The sequence below is a fragment of the Prosopis cineraria genome, unplaced genomic scaffold, assembly GCF_029017545.1.
Source record: "Prosopis cineraria cultivar Desert tree isolate PC_DT_omini unplaced genomic scaffold, ASM2901754v1 PC9, whole genome shotgun sequence".
In the NCBI taxonomy this organism is placed as follows: domain Eukaryota; kingdom Viridiplantae; phylum Streptophyta; class Magnoliopsida; order Fabales; family Fabaceae; genus Prosopis; species Prosopis cineraria.
Genome location: NW_026555340.1, coordinates 22986533 through 23005526, shown reverse-complemented (window position 1 = coordinate 23005526; position 18994 = coordinate 22986533). Strand labels below are relative to the sequence as shown.

The window sequence follows — 18994 nt, the reverse complement described above, 5'->3', positions numbered from 1 at the left end:
TTAAAACATGATTACTATATATTTTGGTTGGTTATTATAAAAGTTATTTTATTACTTGTCTAAAACTCAAAATACTCGTACCTATGCCTTAAAAAATCCAAATATAAACACACACACACATACACATATATTCTCATACCAGTATGCTAAAATTTTAAAAATGATCATATTTTAAATTATATCCGATGCATATTATATTAGTGCTTCTTAGAATAGAATACAACAAATCAAGAGATATTTGTATAAGAAATTCTTTTAATAAATCCAATAATATATAAAACTAATAACAATAAATAAAGGATTAAATGACATTTTTACCTCTCAACTATTCGCTCATGAACATTCTATATCTAAATTTATATGTGGTGCAATTTTGCCCTTCGACGTTTGAAAATTGTGCATTGGACACTCCACCATTAAAAAAGTTAATTTTAATTATTATTAATAAAATAAATAAATGAGTGTTAGTTAGTTGTCAAATAAGTACGTTATTTTTCAACTAATCATCAAAGTTATCATTTTTAACAGTAAGATATTCTATACACTATTTTAAATATTGAAGAGCAAAGTTACATCACATTTAAGTTTAGAATACAAACACTCCTAAACAAATAATTGAGGAATGAAAATGTCTTTGACCTATAAATAAACATGGGATAAAATTAAAAAAAGATTAACAAATCTAACTTTTTGTTATATTTAGTACGCGAAGTATATGTGCGTGTGGAAACATGGGGCTAGCTTAATTCTTTAGGTTCATAGGTTTTATTATGCTATTCTTGTGACGAGTTTCCGTGGTCTTCTTTTTCCCATGGGTTTGATTATGTTTGTTCTACCTGTGGTTTTGTTGCTAGTTTTGTTAGTTTGGGTTTTGCGGCATGTAGAGTGGTTTTGTCTCTTTTATGTTTCTTTCATGTGGGGACTGCTTGTTCATGTGCACACAGTGTGACCTGTTTCTTCAACGAATTATACGTTTCCCAAAAGGGGAAGAAAGAGGAAAATTTAACCAAGAGTTCTCAATAATTTTAACTTAATTATAATTTAATTTTTAAATTATAATTTATTATAACTTAATTTTTATAATTTTAACTCGTCCTTATGTTATAGGAAATAACTTTAACCTTTACAGTTTTATTTTCTAAAATATGAAAATCAATATTTTAAATAATTAAAATCATTAAGGACTGACTTACACCAAATTAAAACTTAAAAACTGAATCACAACCAAATCAAAATTATAAAAACTAAATTATAACACATCAAAATTTAAAAATTGAATCACAATCAAATCAAATTTAAATTATAAGGATTAAATGATTAATTTTTTTAAAAAATTAACCCATCCATTAGCCTTCTTTTCAACAAATCAAAAGTAAATACATCAAATCCCCACGCCACTTCAATTCTACTATCACACCGAACCTAACATGAGGAAGAAGAATCGGAGGGATATAAATATGCAACATTATACATGAAGAGTGATATCCTCACAAATAATCTGCAATGGCTCAATAATTAACTTACATTGATAACCCATATCAATTCACACTTTTTTGTCCTCCATACAAAATCTGCGCATGCCATGAGTAATTAGGCACATGAATCAATGACCAAATAATTCCATTAGTGGTGACAACGTACAGTAAACATTGGATTTGTATCCTCTTAATTGCAAAATTGCTCAAGGACATAGATGGACATGGAATAGATTCCACGTGAGGCCCACAATGACAGGCAGACCCCAGATCTATTCCTATCTCTTCCCTAGAGTTAGGAATACAGGTTGACCTGAATAACTTGCTAGCTGAGTCAGGTTGTTTTGCAAGAACATTGACCCAGATAAAAATGAGATTTTTTAAACCTTGACCATTTAGGCCTTGAACAAAATGGGCAATCAAGCAACTGAGAGGACTAATTGATAAAAGAGGGATGTGATTCAGAGCCAGAAGCATTTGAGGATTTTGTTGCTTAAGGCCATCCCCACAAGTATACGGAAACCATATAGGATCTAATCCAAGCAATGAAGATAAAGTAGAAGCATACTTTGGGAGCATCAGCAAAATCATACTTCTGCAGCAGCAGCTTCTTCATCAGTAGAATAAGGTGACGCAACTTCTGTAACATCTCCATCTGTCACCCCTGCTTCTTTCTCAGCAGTAAGAAGTTTCTCCCTCAGCTTCAGAGTAAGTTCTTCTAGTTCACTAGGGTTGCCAGCCAGGAACTTCTTAAGAGCATCCTTACCATGGAAGTTCTGGCCATTGTAGTTGAAAAATGAACAAGACTTGGAGATAAACTTATGTTTTAAGCTCAGATCTATGATCTCTGCTTCTCTGCTTATGCCCTTGCCAAACTCAAGCTCAAACTGTGCAGTTTTAAATGGAGGGGCAAGCTTGTTCTTCACAACCTTGACAAGGAGCTGGCTTCCTAAAGTCTGGCATAGTATGCATGGTAAACATAATGAAGGAGGGAAACCCATAATCATATGAAAAATATCAAGCGCTAAAAATATTGATCCTATGATGTTTAAGATAACTAGCGAAAGCCATTAGGTTCAACATAGATCAATCTCAAATCTAGTAATCACAGAAGTTAATGTCTCAACATTGCTTTACTCCTATATCCATCAAAAGGCACAGATGCGTAAATGGTGAAAATACCAAAATGATGTTTCATATTATCATCTATACTAATAACTGGAATTCTGACTCGTTGCAAGGGATACTTATAATTGGATAGGATCTTTGTTTTTTTTTTTTTTTTTTTTTGGGAAAAAAGGAGTTTAGAGGGGGGAGGGAAAATTTAGATTTAAAATAAAAAATAAAAAAGGGCATGGAGACCAGAATAAAGTTGAATCTGTTGGATGAGGATAAAATCAATCGAGAAATTAGCAGTAAACTTGACAACCACTGATTTTTTCCATAGAATTACAATAGAAGAAGCAATATTTAGTTGCAAGTTAAGCCAAACCTTACTGATCACAGCAGACAATTAAACTATTCATGCCCATTTAACACTAGCACTTGAACAGGCAAATCCAAACAAAGGCGGCAAGGAGGCAGAGGAATAAGCATATTTTTGTACCTCTTCTCCCTTCTTAACAAATGCTGTTCGCTTGATATTTAGCCGCACTGAAGCATAGAATTTCAATGCATTGCCACCACAAGTAACATCAGTTGGCCCACCAAACCCCCCGAAAGTAGAAAGCTTTGACCTCACCTGTAGCATACAAGAATCCTCTACCATTGAAATATAATAAAAGCATCTCTCAGTTAATTTGAACAAATCCAGATTGCTCAGAGTATATCCCAGAACATATATCTTATGATCTTATCTACAGAATATCAACAATACTTTCTCATACAAAGATCAGGAAAAGAACGTTATCCACGTCAATAGTATCCACTACAAGTAACCAAAAGAAGAGAGATAAAGATTATCACTATTGAAGAAGTTTTGTCCAAACAAAAGACATTTTAGGATACCATATGTTCTCAGCAACTCTTGCAGAGGTTCCTTCCTATCAATTAATAGCTCATGTTTTTTATATCTAAGATTTAAACAGAACATTGTATATTGATAAAGATAAAAACATGGTCTGTTAATTAAAAGGGCAGAGTAACAGATTCACCAGGAAAGATCAGAAGCAGAACAAAACTAGAGAAAGGGGGGAAAGGGTTCAATAAACAGAAAAAGAATGGATCAAAGCAGCTGCCAACACAAGTGAAGTACAAACTCAACCGATACCTGGAAAGTGAAAACGATACTGGCTCAAAGCATTTATAAAAACTTGGACCAAGAATGAGCAGATGGCAAACAAACATAAACAAAGATTGATATAAATATTAAATTGACCAAGACTAAGTAAATATAATTAAATCTACACTCTGCACTTTGACTAGCAACAAAATAATGAAATTGAATCCACAACTACAGCTGGTACCTGGTTTATAAAAATCAATATACAATGGGACATTGACAAAGAGTGGCACAATTTTCGAAGTGCCTGGCTCATCAACCTAGCCTGCATTGCCATGTGAGCATCACCCATATCACCATCAAGCTCACCTTTAGGAACAAGAGCAGCCACCTATCATTGGACACAACAATAAGTTAGTACACTTATATCCAAGAACTATAAAATATTCCATTCAATGAAAAACAATTTAAGGAAATGTAAACCTTACAATAGTTAAAAAGGCATGATAAACAGAAAGAGGGGAAAACTAAAACAACACAAGCAGTGAGAACATAAGTCCATAAAAGAAACTTTAATAGGCAGCAAGCAAGATTCAAATTCAAAATATTGAAAATAGCAATATCTACAATTGAAATTAAAGGTAAGGTCCTATTGCAATTCTTAAAACAACTCATTTCTTCCATAACAGTATAACCATCACATACTTCATTCTCACAGTCAATAATTTTGCACCATATTGAAGTGCGATGCAGATAATAGCAGAGACATGCAAGCAATGATACTAAAACAACCCACAAATTAGAGAAGAGTATGCTACAGAAACCACAAATAATACTTATAATAGCGTAGCAGTGAGTTTAGTTACTTGCAAAAATCAACGACCAAGCAAAAAGAATGAAAAAAAAACAAATTAAAAAAATAAATCTGCATACTTACACTGTCAACAACAATTACATCAACTGAACCACTTCGAATTAAGGTATCAACAAGACTAAGTGCTTGTTCACCACAATCAGGTTGAGAGAGAAGCAAGTTCTGAGTATTTACACCAATGGACTCTGCGAGTGTTCTATCAAGTGAATGCTCGGCATCAATAAACGCACAATAGCCTGCATAAAACAAACAAACACAAAATTCTAAAAAAGATACTCTGGCATGTTGATCACACTGATTAAAATTGCAGGCCTCCCATCTTCATCATAAAGGAACAGGAAAAGAAGTCTAATAAATTGAAAGATCACTAAAAATACTTACCATGTAAAATTTACAAAATAAAGAGGGAACCGATAAAACAAGTGTGCCTTCTTTTTCTTTGTTAAAGGAAAAAAGAAAAATAGGCAGAAAAAGTTAGACAACTGGAATTCTGCTGGCACCAATAAACTGTTTGCATAGTATGTTAAAGCAGTGATAGAATAGATCAAACGAGAAATCAGGTTTTAACCAACAATTCAACGCCTTACAATAATGTTGGTCAAATGGGAATTCTATGAAACTGATTTACACATAAATTTATTAGTCAAAAAACAGCTGCATCTATCCAAGTAATTACATATCGAGAGAAAGGAAGGGGGAAGATTAAAGCAATTGTGAATTGTGCTGACAACATTAATCAATACAAAGAATGGTCACCATATTTACAGTAATAATAGTCCAAACAAAGCATATAAAGCAATAAATATTTTAAAAATGACTGCAGAAGTAACATATAAAGATAACCTCCTTGCTTCTGCGCTTCTGCAATCACATGTAAGGCCAGAGTAGTTTTACCAGAAGCCTCTGGACCGTATATTTCCACAACACGTCCCTGTAGATATCACACTGAAACATATTAATCAACGTAAACATATTGCACACTGCAAAATAGTGTTGGCTCTTTCACCCCTCCTTCCTATATACACAAACCAATTTTGCATGTGAAAACTGAAAGGTACACTGTTTCATTTCCCAAACTATTTTTCCTCAGAGCAAACTATAAAAGCCAAATTTTCAATTATGAAGATTTATCAGTGAAGACAATCATATACAATTAGCAGCCACTAACATTTTTAAAGACTATTCATATTGAATGAAGAGAAAGAACTTCTTCAAGCAAGGATCTAATGATACCTTTGGAAGCCCACCAACTCCTAGTGCTATATCAAGAGCAAAAGAACCAGTCGGCACTACAGGTACAGATACATGTTTTTCAGAGACAGAGCGACCGAGCCACATAATAGATCCCTTTCCATGTGCAGAAATGATCTGATCCAGAGCTTGTTGTATGGCCAACTCTTTCTTGGACATATTTTCTTCGCGTGAACAACTTCCATCTGATTTTGACCCCCTTTTACCTTCAAGCAGACCGAAATAAGAGCTATCATCATCCTCATCATTATAAAATCAGAAAACTCAAAGGGCATAAAGAGACCATGTTAACAGGGAGAAAAAGCAGACTTGAGTCTAATATAACGTCATTGCGATGAGTCACACCAGGTTCCTTTGACAAATTTCGAAGACTTAAAGTGGCCCCTTTGTTTCATGTTTCATGTTTGGCATAATTAATTGTGCAATATAAAATAACCCATCAAATTCATTTTCGTTTTATCATCAGCTAAAGATACGGGGAGGGTGGAAAGCTAAAAGCATCCTTCAACAACCTCGAGTTGAGAAGCTTAAAATTTGCGACGTGCCCAATAATCCATGTCTATAGCCCTGGAAAAAAATTAACAATTAGTAAGTATATCATTGATTATGCATCAAAACTCAAACTCGAAAAGAAGGGGGAAGAGGGAGACATTATCTTACATAACTCACAAATGGCCATGATATTTTTTCCTTGAAAAACAAAAAGGCATATATTCCTGAGAGAGGCGATTTAGGAAATAGCTTATCCTCGAGTACTATATTAGATTTTCACGACGAAACAGTTCAAACAAACCCGTCCCTAAAAAGGGGGGAAATGATAACAAATGGGTGACCGAGCAGCAGCAGAATCCCTCAAGAGAGAAGGTACAGAAACAAGGAAGGGAACGAGGGGGCAATGCAACATTTCTTGTGCAACAAATTATAGCCAAAAACGAATGTCGAATGAGAGAGAGTCGATTGCCATGCATAAAGATAATGTAGAAGTTGAAGAACAAGAATATTCAAGCAAAAAAAAAAAAAAAGCTGTACCATCGTAGTAACGTCATTGCCGAAAAGAGAGCTCCGCAGAAGGTAGGTTTTACGAAGCAGCCTGGACATAGTATGGTAGCACCCTGCAGATTCTGACCTCCCAACCTCACAATAAGACCAAAAGGACAGAAACTTTCCTGAACATTAAACAATGAAATGAGCAAAAGAAGCTGAAATTTCACTCGTGAACAAGCTGACCGTGAGTCACTCGGACAAAACTACTGCCGCGTTTTTTTTAGGGTTTTTGGGTTTTAATTAATCAATTTTCCCTCCATTTTGAATAGCGGTGGCGCGTGTCGGAGAGTCGCAATTCTCGAGAGTAAAGTCATGCCCGAAGGAATTCGAAGAAAATATATAATTTTTTATTTTTTATTTAAAAATATTCAAATATATGTGTGTGTGTAAATGAGTGAATGAAAACAAAAAATACCCTTAAAATATGTAAATAATAATTAAAGATAATGTATCACAAAATGTGATAGTTATTATTTATCCTTTAAAAACTTATCTAACATTTTAATTTTTAATAAGATATTATATTTGCTTTCAATAACTGGTGTTATTTTTTGAATACAAAAGACAAGCATAAAACTTGAAAAAGACAATAGTCCTTGAAAAAAAACTTAAAACCTAAGAATTACATTTTATTTTTTGAATACAAGAGACAAGCATAAAACTTGAGAAAGACAATAACCCTTCAAAAAAACTTAAAACTTAAGAATTATATATAAAAGAAAGGATTAAGCTTTCCACCATAAACACTCTACAAGCTCAATAACTATTCTGCAATAAGAAATGATTATTTAGTTGGATTATTGACTAAAATGAAATAAAAATGACTATTTTTTTAGTAAATTTTTTTATTACTCAAGTGCGGGTGCAAAAAATTGATGACTATTATACATTGAAAAATAATTACTTTGATTGAGCTATTGACAAAACAAAGTAGAAAATGATTAATTTTTTTATACAAATTTGTAATTTATAAACGGATTAAAAATAATTTCTTTTTTTAAATGACTATTTCAATTATGTTTGATTGATGAACAATTTTTTTTTTTTTGTTAAGTAATCATTTTCTATTAAGAAATGCATCCCTTTACTTGATCAAACCCCAACCAAGCTGTAGCGTGAATGCTTTATTCTGTGCCCTCACATGCCTCAATCCTAAACCACCAGCTTCCTTCTCTGTGCACATTCTTGCCTGACACTCCTAGATGGGCAAAACTCATTTGCGTTCTTACCATTCCATACCAACTATATTGGATAAAAGAGCAAATCGTCCCTCAATTTAGTCTCTACTTTTAACAACGTTTAATTTTAACTATTAGTTAATTAAAAAATGACCTGAAAGATTACAAGAACTTGATTATTTTCTGTAATTTTTTTAATTCTTGCCTATAATTTTGAGTCATTTTTTATATTTTTTGAGATTATTTTCTATCATTTTTCAATCAACTAATAGTCAAAACTAATTTCTGTTAATAGTAAGAATCAAATTGCACTATTTAAAAAAAAACATTACATTAAAAGTAAGTTTAGGATTTTAGATATTCATGAACCCATAATTTAAGTATCAATTTTCCCTTTTACCCTTGCATATTTTGTATAGTATCGAGAATTAAATTATGTAATTCATCTAGTAAGCTGAGCAACATAGAAAATAAAAGATTTTGTAAATAAAAAAAATCAGTATATATCGATAGACATAATGTTAGTACTAGCTTTATTTAAAAATTGCAAAGAAAGAATAATTATTATCTATATTAGAAGCTGAATATATTAACTCTCCAGAGGATGACAATGAAGTCTTAAAACATACTCCCTTTATTAAAAAAGTTAAATATTCAAAAATATAAAATATTTTTAATCTTTTAAAGTATAATTATTATTTTTTATAAAAGTGCCCTTATTGAATATATCATTTTTTATTTCTTTAGGATGTAAATAGCAATAAATATAAAAATATAAGATTAGTTTAAAAATAAATAATTACTTTATTGAAGGGTGAGATTTAATTAAAAATACTTTATATTTTTAAATGAATGAAGTAAAAATTATGATAATTAAATCTCTAACAATTTTTTTTAAAAAATAAGTTACAAATATTAATTCAAGTAGTTGTAAATAGGAATCTCAACTGTAAACTAAAAAATTATATTTAAAATTTAAATATCTTATTTACAATTAGAACTCCTAAATTTATAATTATTTGAACTAACATTTATAACTGATTTTACAGAATTTTTTATCAAAAACCTAACTATTATAAATTTATTATTTTAGGATTTTAATATTATTTTCTATCATTTTTTCTTTTATATGGACTAATCCTGTTAAACTTGATTATACTTTAGGGTTTCATTTTGACCAATCCTGAGTTTCCATTTTTTAATTTTGAAATCCAAAAAATATATTTAAAATTACAAAAAAATTATTACACATAACATTTAGTTTAAAAAAATAAATTTAAGACAATCCATACAACAATAAATTTAAATCTAATAAAAAATAGTAATATTAGCTAAATTTTGATGATCTTTGTTGTTGTCAACATCAAAAATTTTGATCATTCTCCCTAATTGAAGTTTAGAAGATTGATTAAAGGGAGAAGGAATGAGAAAAAACTTAACGGCCGAATGAAATGAAACTAGAGTTTTAAACTTTTAGAGATATTTAATTTTTTTCATATTAAAATTTTAAGAAATATACATAATGGCTTAAAAAGTTTGACGCTTTTATTTTACAGCTTAAAAAAAATCGGTCCTTTTAAATCCAATTATCATCTTATATGCCACAATAGCAACATGGCCTTGTATTTTTTTTAGGCTTAAAAAGATCTGCCCAACAAGCTCAACACTTATTGACCACTCTTAGATCATGCACCGACGCAAGATGGCTGTGAACCTCTGTTCAATTTCAAAGATGGTGCATAATTTTACCAAAGTCATTCAATTCACACATTTATTCTTTTATTTCACATGTAACATTTTATTCAAATTGTTTGCTCCATGGCTCATCATGATTCTCATCAGAAAATGCAAGATTTTCATCATTGATCCAAAATCCAAATGTTCAAAAAGTAGCAACTTGTCCTTAGGAGTTTCAAATTTGAATTCCCCGGCAAGAAAATATTCTATTCTCTCCTTTTTTTTAATAATAAGAAAAATTCAATTCTTTCTATTTATAATACTTTAATCATGTTTTATCGGAACCGAAATCCTTAATACTTCTTAACTATGTTTAAAAATTTACTAACTTTTCAAGTTAACTCTTATTATATATATATATATTTTTTTTTTTTCCTTTTCCAAAATATACTAGAGAGTAAAAAAAAAGAAACCTTTAATAAAAAGTTAATAACATGACTTATAAATAAAACGAAAAACTTTTTTCTCTCTGTTTTATAAACAGGATTGAGAGTATATGCGGGCAGACAGAGACAATAAAATTAACTTTTATAGAAGTGTTCGAGATACAAATTCCAGCAATAATAAATCACATCTCTAACTATATCTAACCACATTCTCTGCAGAAAGATTTGGGAAATAGAAGAGAACTCTCAAAACCACTCAGATCATATAAGATTGAGAGAAAAATGAATAAATAACCATCAAAAACTGCTATCACCTGCACCCATTCTTGACCCAGCAGCACTCATTCAGGTACCTAAAGACAGCTACAAACTCAACAGAACAACCTCTGCTACTGCTGCTTGCACTCTGGAGGTTGCTCGCCTGGCTGACCTCCTACTTGCACTTTTCCACTCTTCTGAAGATATAGCAAATAAATTTGAATAAGTGCAAATTTCATTAAAAAAAACAAAGCCTGAGAAATTCAGCACCCAGCATCAAAAAGCATATTATGTTCATATTCAATTCGAAATGGGGCATCTAATATGAGTGTTGGACATGTATTTGGCATAATTGGCTTCTTTAAGAACTGGGGCTTCATAGGTAGAGAACATGAGTCAATATAACTTCATATTCTGTATCACATTGTGTTGTCTGTGATTAATACCATTTAATTTACATGTCGCAATTAAATGTTTTACCTTGTGTGCTGATGACTGCAGGCCGCATTCAAATTTCACACAGGAGAGGGTGAAGAAAGAAAATGATCATCAGTTCATACTAAACAGTTAATATAAACATTAAAAAAAAATAAAGAGAACAATATACAAAATACCTTCTTTTTGCTCTTTTTCTCTTCCTCATCTCCATCCTCATCCTCATCCTCCTCTTCGTCTTCATCCTCCTCTTCATCATCATCATCCTCAATGTCTTCATCATCATCCTCATCATCCTCCAGATCTCCAAACTCCTCTCCTTGAATGGCCTCCCCAGTAAACCATGATACAGCATGAGGAATGATCTTGTCTCTTATTGTGGACCTAAACAAAGAAATAACAATGATTCAGAAATTACACACTAGTATAAAAATGAATTATGACATATCAAAAAGGGAAATCCAGAGTTTGTCGAAATATATCAGAAAATCAACACTTTAGCAAATAAAACTATGATACAAATCACATGGTTGAGAGGTGATTAAGCTCACCCAATATCATAATCTTGTTCCATCTGGTTCTGAAGTTCCTCAGCCTGCTCCAATAGAAAATGATTAACATGAGAAAAAGAAAAGGAATCAAATTCTATAAGTTCATAGATTTTCTAGAAGGAACCATACCATATCTTCATCAATATCGTCATCATCTTCAGGAACCTCAGGTGGATTGAAAAAATTGAAGAAACTTTCACAATTTTCAGTTTTGGTAATTGGTTTAGCATTCTTTGCACCCTTCTTAGGCTTTTTCTTAAGCAGTTTCTGTGTCAAGCACTTTCCTGGATACCATTCAATTTCCGTCCTACAAGAAAAGTATAATAAACCAGCCTTAGTAACGTGGTTGCACTAGGGATTAGATGTGAATCAACAAAGAAAGAACTTACCCAATAGCTTTCTCTAGTATGGGTTCATCCTCATCAATCATATGATAAGTTTTGGTCAAGATAGAATTCTTAAAATAAGGGTTGGTATCGAAGAAAAACTCAAGCTTAAATCCTTTAGGGTTTTCTATCCGGCTCCACTTAATGTCTTTAAGATGCTTGAGCGCGCCTTCATCTCGCTCAGAAATCTGATAAAAGCAGTGAAGAGAACTGTTATAGTACCAAGACAGTGAAACTTAGAGGAAATAAATAAAATGTAAATGTAAAACACAATTGACTAACCTCCTCAGCTAACACCTCATTATTTTTCATTGCAGTGAGCCAGAAAACAGGTACACCTTTCTCTACACAAGCACACAAGTACATTTAAAAACTGAAACACCTACCAAAGAATGCAGTAAGCATTATATATGGTACCTTTCTCCTCTTCTGTGTTAGCTGCTGTTTCATTTGCTCCTCCTTCCACTTCAGTAACACCATTTATAATATCAAAGCGCTGTATTCATACTTTAAATGTTAAAAGATGGATATAACAAAATCAAATGTCCCTGAAATTCAGAAACAGAATTTTCTAATCCAGAATATGAGGACTTATCAATTACAGGTGAATAAAGAATGGACACAAAAATATTAAAATTGGTAGGAAATCAGCAAGTTTTTTTTTTTAATATATAGCCTTGTTAGCTAATTATGCATTTATGCCAACCATAATAAACCAGACATTCAAAGATAGATTTCTCATCTTCAATATTTACAACCACAGAATACTCAAAATACCTTTGCATACAAAGGTTGATACAAGTTTTGGTATTTTGCTTCTAGAGCTGCCCTTTCCTCAAAAAACTTTGCCTCTAATTCATCATGTTGACTCTGCAAGATGAGAAACCTTCATTAGAAGATTTTATGGACTATAGACAAAATGCCATCTCCATCTGAACAGATATATTATCAATGAACACAAATTATGATCCGTTTTCAATTTTCCATCCTGAATGAAATGTAATCACACATTTCAGCACAAACACCTCCGTGAGTTAAAGGTCAGATTTCTGAGGTCATAAAAAGTCCATGGACACTAAAATTCCTAGTTTTGTTCATTTATCAACTTTAACTCCACTACTCAATCAAATTTCATAAATTTCTTACCAGCTTACATCCAACTGTGTTTATAATCAAGTTATTGAACTGCGTTTTCCTGAATTTATGTCTACACACCATATCACAACCTTGCTTAAGCGGAATTACTGTATCAAATCAGCAAACAACAAAGCAATTTACACCTATTATTCCAAAGCATCTCTAAATCTATGTGAAAGATCTGATATTCACAATGGAGGTCAGTTAACAAACATGAGGAAGAAAACTAAACCCCAGTAAATTAGCATTATAAACTTGTTGTGCCTGTTTCAAGAGCGAGGACATGCCTGAATCTCTCTGAGAAACTCAACACGCTTCCGGACATTGGGCGATAGACTCTCCAAAACATCTGCGTGTTGACCAGCCAAACTCTGAATCTTATTCTGCAAAAGAAAATATCCACACCAGTCAAAGTCGAACCAGCGCGAAAATAGAATTTGATATTAACACCCTAACTCTTCATTATTACTAGCAAGGAACCAAAACCCAAGGTTCATGAAAGAGGAAAACAGCATTCAATTGACCATGACCCCCACAATCATCAAAAAAAGATGGGAAAAAAGAAGAAATGATAACAATAAAGTAATATAAGCTAAGTTTCCGAGAAACAGATAAATTTTCTCCTCCATCAGTTCCCCTAGGAGCAAACAAAACAAACAAAGCAAATAATAAACACTACCAGCAACTGAAAAGGAGTACACAGACCTTGAGAGCATTGACTAGGTCAGCTCGATCCTCCTCGTTAAGAGCTTCACGGAAAGATAAAGAACAGAATAAGAAATGGGAAAAATTCCAACAAGGAAAGAAGACGAAATACAAAGTGGGGAGAAGTGTTGTGAAGAGATGAGAAATGGTATGTCACCAGAGCTGAGATCCGCCATGTTGAGATTATGCTTGTCGTTGCTCATAGAACTTCGTTTGGGGTTATATCGTAAGATACGAGCAAGAAAAGCACTGGCCACACGGCAAGGTACAGCCAATTTGCCAAAACCCTAGAGAACAAGCAAAGAACATTTCTAAAGGAGGCTTTCCCCTCAAAAACTGAACTGCGTTGCTTTCTAAATAATTTTTTCTTAAAAAATGTTTTAATGTTTTATTTAAGAAAACGTTAGCGAGCATTGTAAATCCTGAATTGTCGCACAACAACATCTTAAGACTTAAATCTTAATAATAATTTAAAAGTTAGGGAAAGTTTTTATATTTTTAAGGGTTTGAGGTTTAAGATGTTAATTATACAATAATTTAATATTTAGAATGCTTGTTAATTCTTTAAAAAAGTATCTTGGCTGTAAAAATTAAAAAAAAATTATAAAATATAGGGTTAAAGTTTAATATTTATTAGTACTGTAATATTATAAAAATTATAACACGAGTAATAACAATAATGGGTAATTAAAAAATATTATATTTGTCGTGATCATGTCCTATTAAAGTGTTAATAATTATTTAATAATTAATAATTTAAATATTGTAAATATTATTTATAAATTTTCACGTATGATTTACAAGTCTTGTGGTTATGGCAATTTACAATTTATAACTTGACTAGTATAGTTGTTATCTTTAAATAACAGAAGTTATAAATTTAAGGAGAATTTGTAAATTATGTGTGATGTTTTATAAATTTAATAATATTTAAATTATTAAAAAGTAAAGTATTAATATTTTAATAGTATATTATTGAATAAATATTGGCCAGAAAATATTATTAAATTAATATTAGTTTTTATGATAAATAAATATTGGCACTGATGCTATGATTGTTGGTTGAAATGAAATTTTAATCGTTTATGTAGGTTGAAAAAATAGCCTTGGTTTACCAAAACAAATAGCCTTGATATCTTAACTTCTATTTATGATTTAGGACTTAATTAATATTTATTACCTAATAGATACTTATTTGTTATTTTTATAATTTTATAATTTCTAGAACTTTTTCTATAACTGAGTTTATTTAACTAACGATTAAATTAATAAACATTTAATATGAGGATCACATTACTTCGTTTTCAAGACATGAGATGTGATATTACCCAACTCCTTGATTTATGGTGCCTGCAATTGCATCTAAAAAAAAGTTGAAAACAAATGAGTACTTCAAAATTAAGTACAATTTAATGTTATTTCATTAATGCATTTTTATTTATTTAGTTTTATATCCTTTTTTTTGTTGATAGATGAAAAAAGTAACACCCTTGGCCCTGTTTGTTTAATAGGTGGCATTGGAATGTTGGGATTAGGATTGAATTAGCCTACCAACATAATGTTTGGTACAATGGATTAGCTCTTACTTGGGATTGATGAAACCCATTTAAGTGAGATTGAAATAATCCATAGAGGAGGCAGTATTGAAAATTACTCTTAAATTTGAAACTTTGCATACCAACATGCCCTCCCTTCTCATCAAACCTTCATCAAACATCACCTCTATCTCCTCCTCCATCCCTTTGGTCACCTTTTGCTCCCTTCTCAACGTGGGTGGTGTAATAACCCAAGAATTTAAGTAAAAAAAAAAAAGAGGGGTAAATATACAAATTGGTGTTTTAATTGTAGTTATATTAATTTTTAGATAAATATAACAAGAAAGACAAGCTAGTATAGTGGCACTTGAATTGCTCCATCAAGTCTCAAGTTCAAATTTGATTGAGACCAAGAAGATATTTCTTTATTTTGTTTTCCCCTAAAATTATGAAATTGCCCTCCTCATCTTTTGATAAAAATCTTCATCCTCCTCGCTTCTTTTTCCTCTAGAAAACTCGCGAGAGAGAGAGACGGGGGGAATGCTCTGATTTGAATGACCCATCTTTCTTCTTTTGCACCTTCGTCTCTATCTTTTTCACCTGTGATTGTCGCCGACATGTTTACTATAGCTTCATCCGCCGTTGGTTTGTCAAACTCGTGGCTGCTGTTTTCATTTCATTTCCTTTCCTTGTTCCAGATTGGTGAGGTTTCTTCCTCTTTGTTATCTGTGAGGGTCTATAGGCAAATTAAGATTTCTTCTTTTTCCTCACTTGTTCCGTCAATATTGGGATGCTCATCTTTCCTTTATTCATGGCGATCGTTTTTTTTCCCTTCACTGTTCAGGCACGCCATTTTCCCTTTCTTTCTATGTTCGGGCACTATGAATCACTTAAGATAGAAGCTTTGATCTTTTCTCTTGTTATTTGAAAAATCTATGTTGTGGGAATAGATTAGTAGCTGTGGTAGGTTCATATTGTTAGCTATCATTTTTCCCCTGCAATCGTTGTCTTCTTTTCTCCTTGTGTATGACAGTGTTAATGGAGGTAAATAAGTCTTGAGCCTTCTTAATTCTCATAGTTTCTGTGTATGAATCATTGAATGGACGATTGAAAAAAAAATTGTCTCCTTTATTTCTATTGTTGCTCATACTGTTGAAGGAAGAAGATGACTCAAATTTAAGCTAAAAATTTATTTTGAAGCTTGGTAATAACATGCATATTGGTTATAATTTTGGAGTTAAATAAATTTTGTTTGGATTAGTTGATATTGAAAAATTTATTAAGGTGCAATTGGGAGAGAACAACTTAGATACAAAGCTTAAATATTGGTGCCTACGAGTTGTCTGTGAAATGCTTATTACAAGATTTGAATTTAATTTTTAAATTTCATTTATCCTTGTGAATGATATATTCAAGTTGAGTATTATTGCTCCATGAATTTAAGCTAAACATTCCAAAAGAAATCCGAGTATGAAAATAGTATCAAACTATTTAAATTCTTGGAAAATACATGGTATTATGATAGAGTATTGAGTTGTGGTTCTGAGGGCCTTTTATGTGTAAAGTTTTGCTCCTAAAATTTGAAATTTACTTTAGTTAAATTTTGATGGTAGTAATATTGGGAGGAAATAATTGAGATTATGGGAAGTTTATTTAAAAATTTTTAATTAAATTCATAAGATATTTGGAGGAGGAGAATTTAGCTAGCATTAAAAGATAAATTCTTGAGTTCTGAAAATTTCAGATAAGTGGATATCATCCCAATTGATATTTTAATAAAATTTTTTATTAAAATATTAAATTTTTATGTAAATTCTTTTTACAACAACAATGCGATTAGTATATATTTTATTAATTAAATTACTTTATTTTGTGAAATTATTATACCAGAATTGATAATTTTAGTTAACCAATAAATACAAGTTTGGATTTTAATTATGAGATTTTATTTTAAAAATTATTGAATTGTTACGAAAAATGATTCATATAAGTTTAACATTAAAAATGAAAATTTTATTTTAAAAGTGATGATTTTCTCACATGTTTGAAAATGGATTTGAAAGGGACTTTATATAGAACACTGATTGCTAACAACAGTTCCATTAGCCCTTGGTCATGGTTAATGATTAGCTAGTTTGATATTCGTGAGCTTTATTCTCACGTTTGTTATTCGTGGGTTTAATACTTATGTTTGATTTCATGGCTTTAAACTGTATTTGGTTAGCATTACTCTCATGAACTGTATGTCCATGTTTGTTTTTATGGCATAAGTTATGTTTGGTTATTTACCCTTATGGACTGTGTGTCCACGTTTATTACTTGTTTTGATAAGTCCCTATAATTATGAGTTTTTAATTATTTGATGGATTTATTTTCATTAGTTTTTGATTAATGATATATTTATAATTATTTAATGCAGTTATTTGCTTTATTGAAATGAATTGATAAGGATGTTTGATATAAAATTTTAATGAATCAAGATTTTATTTAATATTATATAAAACCCTTTATGCTGAAATTTACTAAATATTTGTTTGCAGAAATTGTTATTTCTAGCACGCATAATTATTTTAAACTTTCTTTTCATACATATTTAATTATTTATTGTTGGGATGCTTTTGACTAGAGATTTATTTTGGTGTCAGATTCGTTAACTGACGTTGATCCTGCTATTGACCTTTGAAGGATATACAATTGTTTTGGGTAGAGTTTTGCTTAGTATTATCTCCTTTTAATGTAAATATTTGAATTCATATATTTTATTTTGGGAGTAAGATTAGGCTCTCCACGTAGCCTATAATTAGGATTCTATTTTGAATATATATTGTCTGCTGGTTGAAAGGAGTTGATCTCCTAATTGATATTATATTTTATATAAAATATTGTATTGAAAAATTTTTAGGAGATTCTATTTATAAGGAGAAGTTGTCAAAATTTTTACAAAAATATCAAAATTTATATTACAATGATTTTTATTAATTATATCACAATTTACATTTCAAATTTAGCTATGTTTTAAAATAGAAAGATTTCTCAATTTAAAACTTAAGGGATGTGTTATATGAATTACGTCCCGTGTTGATCACCTTTTATTTTTGGGGTATGAGAGGTGGCTTCTCTTCGAAGGTGGAGGACAGCAACATTACCTTCTCTCCCCTCTCCCACCACCTCCTCCCTCTTTAATCACCTTCTTCTCCTTCTCTAATTTAGTGCACGATGGGTTGCTACTCATCTGAAATAGCAAGCAATGACGTTCTCTAATTTGGACATCGGGATGCGTAATGGGATGATGTAGAATGATGGCAAGCACAAAGCAAGCATGTTAAAGGAAGAACATTGTTGCATAGCTTGTTTTGATACCTTCATCAAATTTAAAACTAGCTCCAAAAATGAAGGACCATGTCATATCTTTTTTTTTCAATGGAATTAGAAAACACTTTCATCAAAAAAATATTACCAAACTACAACCAATACACAAAGCAAAAATGAAGGAGCATGGCTGACTTGAAACTAGTTAAAGGATGTGGGAGGGGGGTTTTTTTTTAAGAGGATGCTCAATAGCTTTTTTTTACAAGGGCATCATAGTCTTTTTATAATTATAATTATATATATTGAATAAAAATTATTTAAGCATTTTCATTCCATACAAAATATAATTTTTAAAACTTATTTTCACTCTCAATTCTAATATTAGTCCCATTCTTAGTCCCTTAAAATCCATCATTTGCGTCGAACAAGGCCTTATTTATTTATTGAACAACCGCCTGATCCACTAAGTTCTATTTTTATTGTCAATAACAATTAAAATATTTAAAAATGAC

General features: G+C 31.2%; 2 protein-coding genes across 3 annotated transcripts; both read right to left on the bottom strand.

The window, feature by feature from the left end:
- Window positions 1-1352: 1352 nt before the first annotated feature.
- Window positions 1353-7099, bottom strand: LOC129319449 (DNA repair protein recA homolog 3, mitochondrial-like). The gene is made up of 8 exons (XM_054964520.1): window positions 6851-7099; window positions 6334-6388; window positions 5804-6027; window positions 5414-5501; window positions 4634-4806; window positions 3941-4087; window positions 3082-3216; window positions 1353-2431 (listed from the first exon to the last, which is right to left on the bottom strand). Exons 1-8 carry the CDS (start codon window positions 6917-6919, stop codon window positions 2063-2065), a joined length of 1260 nt encoding a protein of 419 aa, XP_054820495.1. The 5' UTR covers window positions 6920-7099; the 3' UTR covers window positions 1353-2062.
- Window positions 7100-10291: 3192 nt separating this feature from the next.
- Window positions 10292-13975, bottom strand: LOC129320300 (nucleosome assembly protein 1;3-like). 2 transcript variants are annotated; one of them, XM_054965682.1, is made up of 12 exons: window positions 13796-13974; window positions 13639-13682; window positions 13221-13316; window positions 12574-12666; window positions 12214-12292; window positions 12079-12140; window positions 11800-11984; window positions 11540-11717; window positions 11411-11454; window positions 11039-11243; window positions 10905-10919; window positions 10292-10621 (listed from the first exon to the last, which is right to left on the bottom strand). In XM_054965682.1, exons 1-12 carry the CDS (start codon window positions 13839-13841, stop codon window positions 10556-10558), a joined length of 1113 nt encoding a protein of 370 aa, XP_054821657.1. In that variant the 5' UTR covers window positions 13842-13974; the 3' UTR covers window positions 10292-10555. The 2 variants fall into 2 exon arrangements, with proteins under 2 accessions (XP_054821657.1, XP_054821658.1); XM_054965683.1 differs by lacking the exon at window positions 10905-10919 and having other exon boundaries at window positions 13796-13975.
- Between the last annotated feature and the right edge of the window lie 5019 nt (window positions 13976-18994).

Bases quoted from the DNA above. Each gene is read 5' to 3' on its own strand.
- LOC129319449 (XM_054964520.1), bottom strand. From the start codon at position 6,919: ATGTCCAGGCTGCTTCGTAAAACCTACCTTCTGCGGAGCTCTCTTTTC. The intron at 4,807-5,413 runs GTTATCTTTATA...TGTTTTATGCAG, and splicing joins AGAAGCGCAGAAGCAAGGAG to GCTATTGTGCGTTTATTGAT. The intron at 3,217-3,940 runs GTACCAGCTGTA...TGTATGCTACAG, and splicing joins TATTGATTTTTATAAACCAG to GTGAGGTCAAAGCTTTCTAC.
- LOC129320300 (XM_054965682.1), bottom strand. From the start codon at position 13,841: ATGAGCAACGACAAGCATAATCTCAACATGGCGGATCTCAGCTCTG. The intron at 13,683-13,795 runs GTGACATACCAT...CTTTCCGTGAAG, and splicing joins CATGGCGGATCTCAGCTCTG to CTCTTAACGAGGAGGATCGA. The intron at 12,141-12,213 runs GTACCATATATA...GTGCTTGTGTAG, and splicing joins TAACACAGAAGAGGAGAAAG to AGAAAGGTGTACCTGTTTTC.